Below are 12,503 nucleotides of genomic sequence, written 5' to 3' on the forward strand. Positions count from 1 at the left end.
CTGGTGATTTCCTGCCTGCCTGCCTACTCTTAATGAGGACACAAGAGGTGTGATTTCCCTTTTCACTATTCTTCTCTGCAAAGCTTTTGAGAGGAATCAGTTTCAGTGTTATCCCAACACATCCTCTTCACGCTCTTTTTGTTTCATTATCTTGGTTCCAACAATTATTTTCCACCAGAGGCAGGCTTAAAGTTGCTCACTCTTGCATGTGGCTATCACTGAAATGGATGGATTTCACCATTCACCATTGGTTTCTTCACCATCAATGTGTTTAGTTTCAAAGGTAGCAATCAGACATGGGCTTACGTGGGAGTAAGCCCTACAAAACATGATGAGCCTTACTTCCAATCATTTATAGAATTGGCTGTAAACTTTTTGCAGTAAATCATGAATGAGAAATACTGAAGACACACCAAAAAAAATTGTGTATGCAGCTTTGTTTTAACTTTATTGACTAGCTTGATTTCACAGACTTCATTGTTGTTGTTATTGTTAGTCACCATCCAAGGTTTCCAGAACAACTTTGAAAGTAGCTTTGACATATATATATTTCCCCCCCTTCCCTACTGGCTTCCCTGCTTTCTTAAAATTTGATTTTTTTAAAATTTATTTTTTAAATATAGGTATCTATTTGGGTTTGAATCAGCCAAATTGCACATTGCTCTGGGACTCATTAGAAGACACCATGCTTAGTTTGGTAGCAGCCAGTGGGACACATGGCAAGCGTTGGGGTTCCTTTGCATCAAAGGGGGAGGGGGGAAACAGAGGCATAGAGACAATTAACTTCTTTAAACCTAAGAACATTAGGGGGATTTAAATACATGGCACAGCAATTTTAGCTCAGTCACTTAAACTATCTGGGAAACCTACATCCAAGTCTATATCAATCCTTCTTCTTCTCTTTAGGGGCTTCTTCTTCACCAGCATCCTCTTGTTCATCTTCGTCTTCCTTTTTCTCTCCCTCATCTGCTTCCTCAGCAGCCTCTTCTTCTCCTCCCTCTTCTTCTTCTCCTTCCTCGCCTTCGCCTTCTTCCTCTTCTCCGTCACCCTCTTTAGATTCTTCTTCCGTGGCTCCTGGAAGAAAAGGTACAAAAAAACAAATAGATTGAATGGTTCACTGCAGCGTGAAGTAGACAGAGTTGGCAATGGATGCTGTTATATAGTCACTTGGAGAAGATCAGGAGTAAGCCCTGTTTGAAAGCATTTCATGGTCATACATTTCTCAACAAGAGAAGGCAAAGTAAGGGAGCAGAAGGCAAAGTCAGCAGCTGCCCCCCTCACTTCCCGGGCCTTCCCAACATGGATAGTTCAGGCAACACAAGTAATTTATCATGGGTAAATGCAGGAAAAAGGGGTGTGTGTGAAAGTGTGTGGGGGGGAATACCATGCCTTAGAGCAAACGTTCAGCTATGCCCTGGCCTCATCTCTTTGATTATATGAGAAGAGCAGGCAAGTAGCATGGTAGATTATGGGTTGTAGCCAATGCTGATTCTGCTCCAAACAGACCCACTGAAGTCCACGGACACAGAATCACAGAATTGGATACAGTTGGAAAGGACCCCAAGGGTCAACTAGTCCAAACTCCTACAATGCAGTAATCTCAACTAAAGCATCCATGACAGATGGCCATCCAACCTCTACTTAAAAACCTCCAAGGAAGGAGAGTCCACCACCTTCTGAAGGAGTTCGTTCCACTGTGGAACAGCTCTTACTTTTGGATCAGTAGAAAGAGGATGGCTTTAAATTCCAACAAGGGGAAACTCTATTTTGTCCAGAAGGCGGGTGCTTTCAAGACAGTGCTTCTTGAAAATAAGTCAAAGTTTATGAAGAGCTTCTTAGATTAGTCAGACATCCTGTGGATACAACCCTATGTTTGCTCTACTTATTAATCTGAATGAGAAGGTTCCTTTAAACCAGTTTCTGTGCATGCCAAGGGATACTATGCGCCATGATGGGGAGGAAGGGGATTCATGTTTTACCTCAAGTAGCAGAACATACTGGGCCAGCCCTGCTTCTGAAGTCTTCAAAAGGGTTTTTTAAAATTATTTTTCTGATTTTATCTAATATTGGATTCATTGATTCTGCAAATAGTTCGGTTTAAATGGAATAAATAAAACACTGGAACCAACAGCACTCTGCTCCATAATGGACACCATCTTGTTGCAGTAAATGGAACCAAAGCAAACTTCAAATGTGCAAACTTCTAAGATTAATTTACAAGTGGTTTTTTTTAAATAAATAAATAAATCCTTGCATTTCATATTATGTTTTTCATATTAGCAAAAGTGTTATTATTGTTTTTATAAAAATCAGAAATCAATAACTACAGGCTAAAGCTCCTCTACTGGCAGTTAGGATTGTCCTACTCTTGTGTAGGACCCTGGCAGAGACACATGCCCAACTGGCATGTTCTCTCTCTCCTGGTCAGTCGTTCAGGAGCTTCAAACACTTTCTTCAGCCCGAACATGACAGCAACTTATACCAAGAAGCAGCAGCACACTTACCGGTAGGGATCTGCAGAGTGTTAGCAGTTTGCGTAACAGACCTCAGTAGCACAGCATTTTGGCTAATCTACTTTATTTACATATAATACACTCGGAGCATTCTGCCTTAGCTCCTTCCTCTTTCTCATCAGACAGCAAAGAGAAACAAACAAAGGACAATAGTCCCACTTCACGGAACACAGTAACACAAACATCCTGTCTCCAACCTTACACCTTAATAACTGTTGATATATACTATTGTTGTACTGTGTTTTGGGTCTATGTACCACAATAAAGCTGTGTGTGTGATTTTTTAAAAAAGCTGCATCTTAATAATAGGAAATGAATGGCAGATAATTCAGCTATAAGGGTCATAATTTGGGGCTAAAACATCTCTAAATTTAAAAGTTCAGCCATTTCAAAATATGTGAACTCATTAAAATTTCAAATTCTGCTCTTTTTGTTAGGGAAGGGAGAAAGCAACAACTGTACCTTCTTCCTCTCCTTCCCCTTCTCCCTCTCCCTCTCCTTCCCCTTCTTCTTTCTCCTCTTCCTCTCCTTCTGAAGGAGGAGACTCTTTGGCCTCTTCTACTTTGGATGCTTCAATCGTCTCCTCCACTTCAATCTGTTCTTCTTGCACATGGCTGGAGTAATAGGCAGGGAAGGAGCGGGCTGACATCAAGTAGGAACTGCTCTGCAAACCACTGTAGGCTGACCTTCCAAAGGTGGAGCCGCTCTGCGTATAACCACTGCTCATGCTTCCAACACTGGTGAAACTAAGCCGGGTCTCTTCACCTTCCAGAAGTTTCCTGGGAGGGGGGTGGAGGAAGAAGCACATGAGCATCAGGCAATTGGCATATTGGAAACCAAGATGGAAATTTATTAAAGGAGATTGCTATTAGACAATGATATCATGTCAATGGATTTACCATGAGTGAGTAAAATGCATGCACACACACACACCAATCCTATTTATATGCACAAACCAAAGATGCATCCCGGAGGACTTGGCTTCTGCTTTCAGAAAGAAAGCAGTCTGGGCCCAGCTGCATAGAAGCACCCATTTCAAGCTTGCCACGCTCTTCTGACATCATCAAACAGATCTCTATTCTCTACTTTTTGCCTTGTACTCACCTTCCCTTGTTTTTTTTAGTTTGTGACACTGAGGGCTTGGCCTGATCTTCTATTTGTCTGAAACTATAATTTTATAAAATCTACTGAGCTTGTTTCCAAAATGCACCCTTTGGGTGCCTCCCAGAACCCGTCTGAGAGTCAGGAGGCTCCCATCTTCTCCAGCTGGTGCCATCTGTTGAGGAGCTAAGCATGATCATCACCATCAAAGCTGAGCAACCATTTCTTTGAGACAGAGTCTTCATCTGCTCAAAGAAACTGCAGATGACCAAGGCTGCACATGGATGTGGCATCCTTCAGAGGCAGGATTCATGATTCATGTCAGCTGAGGACTGATACTCAGATGTTCATGTTCACATGAGTTCACCCTCACTAGATGGTGGTGAGGCTGCCTTCAAAGTTTAATGTACTTTCAATGGCCATGAAGTCTGGTCATGAAATCTATTTAGAAGCTTCGTCAATTTTTAAATCTTCACCGGTCTGTGAAAGACCAATGCAGCTCACAGCTATACTGCTTGCCAAATTCCAACAGAAGTTTTATTTCTAAGTTTTCAGTGAAATCATATGTTAGAGATCAGTTAAAATTATTTATTTTGGAACTAGCTGAAGCAGAGAAACTGAACAAAATATTGCACTCCTGTTGTCAAGACATTGCATGTGTAAAGGCCACCACCAATTTCAGCTGACCACAGTCTTCAACACAAAAATAAAAACTACATTTATTTATTTTTAGAAGGAGGGATAAATAAATCTGTGATTGCTGAACATTTTTCTGAGATTACCTGTATGCTGCGATTTCAATGTCCAGAGCCATTTTCACATTGAGAAGATCCTGATACTCCTTTAGATACCTAGCCATTTCACTCTTTGTAGTTCTCAGTTCATTTTCTAATTTGCTGACTGTATCCTGTTGGGAGCAAGGAAAGAGATAAGAGCACGAACTCATTCATTCTTGTAAAGTTCAGAGAAATGCTACCATTCCTTGACAAAGGAGAGTGTTCCTCACATTCAGTGGTCCAGTCACTTTGTAATGCTTGAAATTTCAAAAGGTATCTGACACTTCTAACTTTTTTTCATGTAACCCATCACAAGCTTGTTTGCATTTCCACAAATTAAAAAAACCAAACAACTTTCAGGAGGATTTGAAAAATAGGGTTGTATTTCTTCTAAGCCACTCTATTCTGTATGCCATATGTGTAATGCTGAGTACATGCCATATATTTAAAATACACCTCCTGCAAGATTCCTGGGAACTGTAGTTTGCTAAGGATGGTGGGAACTGCAGCTCTGGTAAACAACAGTTCTCAGAATTCGGGGGGGGGGCTACTTTAATTGTTCTGTGTGTTCACAGCCTAAATCATATTTTTTTCCACTGCTAAATTTGTTGGCGTTATCCATGGTTAAGAATGGGGCTCGAAACCTGGTCCAAAAATTTTGTTAAACTGACTTAAAACTTAAAGAAAGCCAGTTTATACCCAACCTGTCCCAACAGAACTTGCTTATACATAATGGGCACAATCCACAGAAGACCAAGACACACCTATTCCCTTTTCTTTCTTTACTTTACTTGCTGTAGATTGGAGAAAATCTGCTTCTAATGCTGGTCTCATTCAAAAACCAACTAAGGCAGGCATCCCCAAACTTTGGCCCTCCAGATGTTTTGGACTACAATTCCCACCTTCCCCGACCACTAGTCCTGTTAGCTAGGGATCATGGGAGTTGTAGGCCAAAACATCTGGAGGGCCGCAGTTTGGGGATGCCTGAACTAAGGCTACAAACTTAGGAGAACGTCCCACTGAACTCACTTTGACTCACTGCTGATATAGGCAAGTTTGCACTCTTGCAGCCAGTTAAAGACTAAGAAACATTGTCGCATCAGATTTCATGGGCTAGATGAAATGTTCCCAACCTTTTTGGATCTGGGGGCACATCTAAGAGGCTTGCAAGGTGCCTATTTCAAAGAAGAAAAACTGGTGGTGCTCAAAATCTCCCCCCTCCTTCAAACCCAAACAAAACAGAGATAGAAAGAAACAGGCAATACATCCCAAAACAGGCACACTTTCCCCAAGCAACCAAAACAAAAATCCACTTAAAAAAAAAAGCTTAAAATTTCAGAGGGGCCTGGAACCTTGCTGAGTACCAAGGATTATCTGCCCATGGATGCCATGATGGGAACCCGAGGGCTAGGCAGTGCATCTGGTGAAGTGGATTTGAGTCTACAAAAGCTTATGCCATAATAAATGTGTTAGTCTTTATATTGTGCAAAAGGACTGGTTTTGCAGCAACAGAGTAATATGGCTATGATTCTGGAACTTGTTTCAACAGATCAAACTCCAGAAATAGTCAATCTTAAATTCAGCTGCTGCTATTTAGTAAATTGTAGGTCAGATTGACAAGAACGTATTCTAGTTGCAGTCCTCAAAGGATACATTTAGAGGGTTGTTTAATGCTTTATGAACTCCCGGTAGTTCTTTTTTCCTTTGCTTATCATTAATTCTCCCTGTATCTTTTGGATTTTTCAGCATGATCTTGCTAATGAAAGTCATGAAGAATGTATCAGTGTAATTAACACAGTTTCCTGTTCATTTGATATCAGCTTTTTAGTTCAGTCTTCCAGCTTAATAACAAATAGGCATGGCATAAACAAAGAAACATCATTTATTTTTAATATACTCCTTATGAAGAATCACACATACAAGCAAACACCCAGAATTAAAATTATATTCATGCAACTGAATAGTAGTTCAACTATGCATTGTTAATAGCATTTACTGTATTTGATTTTAGCTGTTGACTATAATGCTAAGTCTAGTGAAACTGAAACATTTGGTTTTATGCTAGTTTTAACTTTGTTGCTTACAATGAGACAAAGGATGCAAGGGGACTTACTTCTGAGTAAGTATGCTTAGGATTGTATTGTATGTATAGTTTTGATCCAAAAGCTGAAGCTTAATCAGTTTATAGTTTGTGCTGCCTATTAAATTGTAACAGTTATTGATCTGAATTAACTGGGGTATTTCTAATTCTTTGTTTTATAATAGGGAGCATTTTATAACAGATTTTTCTCTCTCTGTCCCTGCAGATATCATTGAATCATAGACAGAATCATAGAATTGTAGAGTTGGAAGGTACCTCAATGGTCATCTAGTCCAACCCCCTGCAATGCAGGAGTGTATTGAACTGGGAATATATTGTATAGTTGCCAAAGTGAGGAGTTTCTTATCAGTTTTTCCATGGTTATTTTGAAAGGTGGTCCCCCTCTTTTTTCATTTTGAGCACTTTCTATTTAAAAACAACAACAAAGGAACTTACTATTTAATGTATTCTTAGCACTGTCCATTTATCTTTTTTTGCAAGGCACCACAAAGCAACAAGAATTAAAACAGAAGAAACTTTAAGTCAGACGCATTACAAGGTTTTAACTTCATTTGCTCTTGTTCTTACCAAACTTTGTTCAATAAATTATGGGGTGACCCTGAATTTAGGTCTTAGTGTAACAAGAAATTGCATTTTTAAAAAATGTCTACCAACTCCGAAACCTCCCATACAGCCTGGTTTAAAAATGAATTGAGCTAGATAAATAGGAATATAGATTTAAGATTTTGATTCTGAATTATGCTTTATCACGAGGGACTAGATTAGAATCAAGGGACTAGATTAGACTCAACCTTCAGTCATATGATGCTACAAAGATTATTTAGTTCTGTTTAAATATTAAATACCCCAGGGAATAAGTTGGCTTAAATCTAGATAGGTTTGTGTGGTATGTGGTGATACAGCTGGTGCCTTAGAATTTAAGAATAAAAAGGATAGATAACATTGTTACATGGCTAAGAATCTTGTATTGCAGCAAGCAGGCGTTGATTTCAGACCCTGGTGTGCTGGACAGCTCCCAAGTTAAACTGGGTGGGGCAGAAGTGGAGGCGGATGTTGGTGCATCCTCCAGCAGATGTTGGTGCATTGCACCATTACCTACTTGGAGGCTGCTGCCGCGTTTTGTTGGGATCAGAAAACCTAGCTCTGTCTAGGACAAGAGACAAGAATTACATTCTCCAAATGTATTAAATGGAATGCATGAATTTTAACCAAGTTAAACACTTTAATCATGGCAGTATTGAACTTGTGTGTATCCCAACATTTCTCAAACATCTAACATGGACTGGTTGAGAAGCAAGTTATCAAGGGATGCTGGATACAGGGGACATTGCCATTAGATGGCTGACTTTTACAAACTCAGCAAGATTTGCCTGGTGGTGCATCTAGGGGCAAAAGTGACAGATAATACATAATAATGCCTACTGTGATATGCGGTGGAAAGGGCCTGTTTCCTTCTCCTTAGATGTGTCATGTGGTAACCTGATAAAGGGCACATATTTGATTCAAAGGGTGTTGTGACTGTTATTTGCCGTCACCACTTTCTCAGAACCTCCTAAGGACCCAAACAAGCAACCTAATTCACAATCTAAACAGAATTTAAACAGATATATGACATTTGTGTTTACTATGGCATAACCCAGCTCCCAAGTAAGTGCTTATGGGACTGCACAGATAAATCTCATGAAAATCCATGAGATTGGCCAATGTTTTCTAAAACCACTTTCCTGGAAGCATGGTCTATTAAAACCATGTGCTCAAGCAAACTTTTTTCCACTTTGCATTATAATAGGCTAAATCCCAAGCACCTTGAGCTGTGAATTAGGGTGGTGTTCCAGACCACCCTCCATTGGTTTCAGCAGAATTTACTTAAGATTCACAGTCAAATTACATACTTGCATGGGAGAGAAAAATGGGGGTGGGGAATGCCATGTGTGGCATGTGGCAACCTCATGCCACACATGGAGAAACATCATTTTTCCTGCCCAATCATAAAGTTCCAAAAGATCTCAATCTGACTGTACCTCCACATTGATGGGGGGGATGCCACAATACATAATTGCTTGGAAAATAAAAATTGGGGATGGGGAGCAGGGAGAGAAACCATGCTAATATCTAGTCATTAGCAAGCACACATGCCACATGGACTGTTATTAAGAGCACTGAGCTATTTCTACGCATTTTCTAGCTGAACAATTTCTGGGGCTGAGTCACTTCAAGCCCGTGTCTCAGGGGTTCCGAACACTCTACCTTAAATTAGAAGATGCCACTTGGAAGTAAGCGCCATTGATGGCATCGGAAGTGGCTTCCCAGTCAGTGTTTAAGAAGTCTGTCAAGTCCGAGTGGGAAATGTCTGCTGCAGACACACCCACTGTGTCCTCTGGCAAACTGAAAATGCCTGGACAAGAGCTACACATCCTTACACCCACCTTCAACCCTATAATTGGATAGCAGCTGCCCAAGCCCAAGTACAAAGGTGTTAAAAGACATGCACAACTGTGCTCGTCAAAGTCTGAAAGCAGTGTGTCCATGCTGGAGATGGGAAAGTTAACCTTTCCCGCCTGTGCTTTTTTCTCTAATAAAAATCCTGCCACCCATCTTGGGGGTGGGGAGGCATATGCACGCTCTTGGCTGCATAAATAATTCATTTTCATACAAAGGAAACAGAGCGGGGGGAGGGATGCTAGCGGTAGCTTCTCCCCACTCTTGCAGAGGAGATGATATCATACCTCCTCCCATGGGAAGGGTGTGGTGGGTGGCTGGTACCATTAGGCAGTGAGGTAGTTGCCCCAGGCAGCTGATATTGAGGTTTCATGAAAGGGGGGCAAACTGATAGTTATTAATCATGCACTTCAATGCAGATCTACTCAGTGAGTACTATAGGACTGCAGTTGTACTTCCTTTCCTTCTGAGAGAGGGGAAAGAAGGACACAATTTGTTGCTTTACCTTGGGCAGCACAAAAAAAAAAGTGTATTGGATTGGCTCCTCTCATCCATGCTCTTGCCTCCCTTGTTTCTGGTTGCAAAGGAAATGCACTCAACAAAAACTCCACCAGCCTCCTAAGAGCCAGGGATTGGGGACCTGTGGCCCTCCAGAGGTTGTTGTACTCCACTTCTCATCAGCCCCAGCCAGCGGAGCACAGGCTCCCCATCCCTGGGTTGGGAGTGCCACCAGGACCTACAAATCCCCAGCCCTCAGCCATTAAAGCTCAGTGAGTGACCTGGACCCTAACCTCACAGGGCTAAAACTGGAGGGGGAGGGGCTCCTTGGAAGAATGGTGGGGATGTCAGTGTAATAAAAGGATAAAGACCCACCTGGAGGGAGGAGATGTCGGCGTTCTGCTTTTCCTCCAGCTCCTGCAGCTGCTTCTCGAGGGCTTCGTTCATGCCACGGGTGGCTTCAATCTCCAGAGTCTTGGCCTTGAGGAGGCGCCGGCTCTCGGAGACCTCGTCCTTGGCGGCGCGGACGGCGTCGGTGTTCTTGGCGGCACTCTCGGTGAGGACGGTGAAGCGGCTGCGGAACCACTCTTCGGCGTTTTGCATGTTGCGGGCCGCCAGCTTCTCGTACTGGGCGCGGATGTCGCGCAGGGCGGAGGAGAGGTCCGGCTTGGCCGAGACGTCCATCTCGACGGAGAGGTGAGCGTACTGGATCTGGGCCTGGAGCTCGGCCAGCTCTTCCTCGTGCACCTTCTTGAGGAAAGCCAGCTCGTCTAGGAGGCTGTCAATGCGCTTCTCCAGCTCGGCGCGGGCCAACGCTGCCTCGTCGGCGCCTTTGCGCACCTCCAAGAGGCGGGCCTCGGCGTCCTCGCGGCTGAGGATCTCCTCCTCGTAGCGTGCCTGCATGGCCCGCAGGGTCTCCTCCAGGCTCTCGCGCTCGCCCTGCAGCGCCTGCTTCTCGTGGGTGGCGTCCTCGGTGGCCAGGCGCAGCTCACGGATCTCTTGCTCGTAAAGCGCGCGGAACCTCGACGGCTCGGAGTGCTTCTGCCGCAGCACCAGCAGCTCGGCTTCCAGCACCTTGTTTTGCTGCTCCAGTTCGTGGACGCGCTCGATGAAGCAGGCGAAGCGGTCGTTCAGGTCCTGCAGCTGAGCCTTCTCCTGGCTCCGGATGGTCTTCAGGTCGTTGCTGATCGCCGCCACCTGGGTCAGGTCCAGGCTGTCCACCGAGGGCAGCAGGGAAGAGGAGGAGGACGTGTAGCTCCGGCGCACCGACACCGACGAGACGGGCGCCGAGAGGCTCGAATAAGTGGAGCGAGCCACCCCATAGCCGCCGCCGCCGCTGCTGCTCCGAGCGCTGGACAGATGCATCCGGGAGCTGTCCACGTAGCGCCGCTTGTACGACGGAAAGTAAGTCTCGTAGCCGTAGGTGCTCATGGTGTCGGCTGCCGCTCGGGCGCTGCGAGAAGGGGAGAAAGAGGAAGAGAAGAAGATGCCGCCGTCGAACAGAGGGGGAGAGGCTGCTCTGCGGACTGCTGCTCACGCTCGCTCCTATTTATACCGCCGGGGAGGCTCTGACGCAGCTACGACAGCTCGAAGGACTGGGTGCCAAAGGAGCAGAGCGAGACTGTCTGCGCAAAGGGAAGGCGGGCAGGCGGAGCCTTTCCCCGGCCAGCCAGCCACCCCTTGCCTTTTCCGGTCTTCCCAGAGCAGGGAGCCCGAGAATTTCCCGAGGAACGACTGGGTCCACCCTCTTCCCTTTTTTAGCCACGCCTAGTTCGCAACCCGTCAAGTCTTTTGTCGTGCTCTTTCTTTAAAGATATAATTTCACTGTTACCATTACCTGCAATGAAGTGTTGTGGTGCAGAGCACGACTGTCCAGGGTTCTAGCCAGCCACGCCCTTTCCCTGGACTTTTCTCCCCCCCCCCCACCGCCCGCCCGTTATTGAATCCAAGCAGTTAGCCTTATGAACCGACTCTGCATGCTCAAGGCCTCGCCTTCTTAAGGTTTTGGGGGGGGGGGTCGACTTCCCCGGAAAGATGTTCTGCACTTATACAAAATGTCGAGGTTCCTCCTTGTCCGTGAGTGGTGCCATTTTGGCCACGTAAGGATTAAAACTCTGGGTTTCTATTCTCATTATTATATTTTTATGTTGATAGCTTGAAAGCTAAATCCCATGGTAAGAAATGTTAGAAAAGGGACACAGTTGAATGTCAGTGTGAGAGATGCAGTCCTAGGGCAGCTTATTCCTTTCCCAGACATTTCTGTAACTGTTAATTTCCACAATATATCTTCTGAGCTTTCACACAATGCAAAAACCACTTCCAGAAATACAGTGGAATACAGATAAAGTTTAGTGCTCATTTCCATGTTATTTGTTCTATATTTTGCTGTATTCTGGAAGTGGCTTTACTTCATATAAAAGCTCAAATGTAATGTGGAAATTAAGTTAGATTAACATCAGGAAAATGGAATAAAGTGCTGTGTGAATGCAGCTGCTTTATATAAATCTACAGTTGGGCATGTTTCTGTAACTCCTACTCCCTGCCTGCCTCCCCGCCCCCACTCATGTGCATTTAACCCTAATTTTCCTTTACAGTGGCATATATGGCACTAGACCAGCATTAATTTCCCGTGGTGAGCTGGATGAGAGCCAATAAATTGAAGCTCATTCCATATATGACTGAAGCATTGTTAGTGCATGGCTCCTTTGATTGGATAGGTGGAGTTCAGCCTGTGCACAGGTACTTCTGGAACTACTGCTATCACTAGAGGCACAAGAGTCTTTAGTGGCTCAGAGTCCCTTGCATCAGCTTCTCCTAGTAGTTCAGTAGCAACTTTATCAGGGTAGGGATAGTCTAGCTTGTGCTGCCTACACTCTGGTAAACTCTAGGTTAAATTACTGTAATGCAGGGGTGGCCACCTCCCAAGAGACTCTGATCTACTCACAGAGTTAAAAACTGGGAGTGATCTACCCCCTTTTGGGGGGTTCAGGTCAAAGCTGTTGAGTTTTTTTAAGGAAGGGAAGCCCTGGTTTTTTGGGTTTAGGTCAAACTTGTTGAACTTCTTTTAGGAGGGAG

The 12,503-nt window shown here is 44.1% G+C and overlaps 1 protein-coding gene across 1 annotated transcript; it reads right to left on the reverse strand.

Moving 5' to 3' along the window:
• Positions 1–422: 422 nt before the first annotated feature.
• Positions 423–11,272, reverse strand: NEFL (neurofilament light chain). Its single transcript, XM_035139989.3, has 4 exons — positions 9,804–11,272; positions 4,397–4,521; positions 2,976–3,292; positions 423–1,074 (listed from the first exon to the last, which is right to left on the reverse strand). The coding sequence occupies exons 1-4, from the start codon at positions 10,857–10,859 to the stop codon at positions 884–886; spliced, it is 1,689 nt and encodes a 562-aa protein (XP_034995880.1). The 5' UTR covers positions 10,860–11,272; the 3' UTR covers positions 423–883.
• Positions 11,273–12,503: the final 1,231 nt, after the last annotated feature.

This window comes from Zootoca vivipara, chromosome 14, assembly GCF_965207765.1.
Source record: "Zootoca vivipara chromosome 14, rZooViv2.hap1.1, whole genome shotgun sequence".
In the NCBI taxonomy this organism is placed as follows: domain Eukaryota; kingdom Metazoa; phylum Chordata; class Lepidosauria; order Squamata; family Lacertidae; genus Zootoca; species Zootoca vivipara.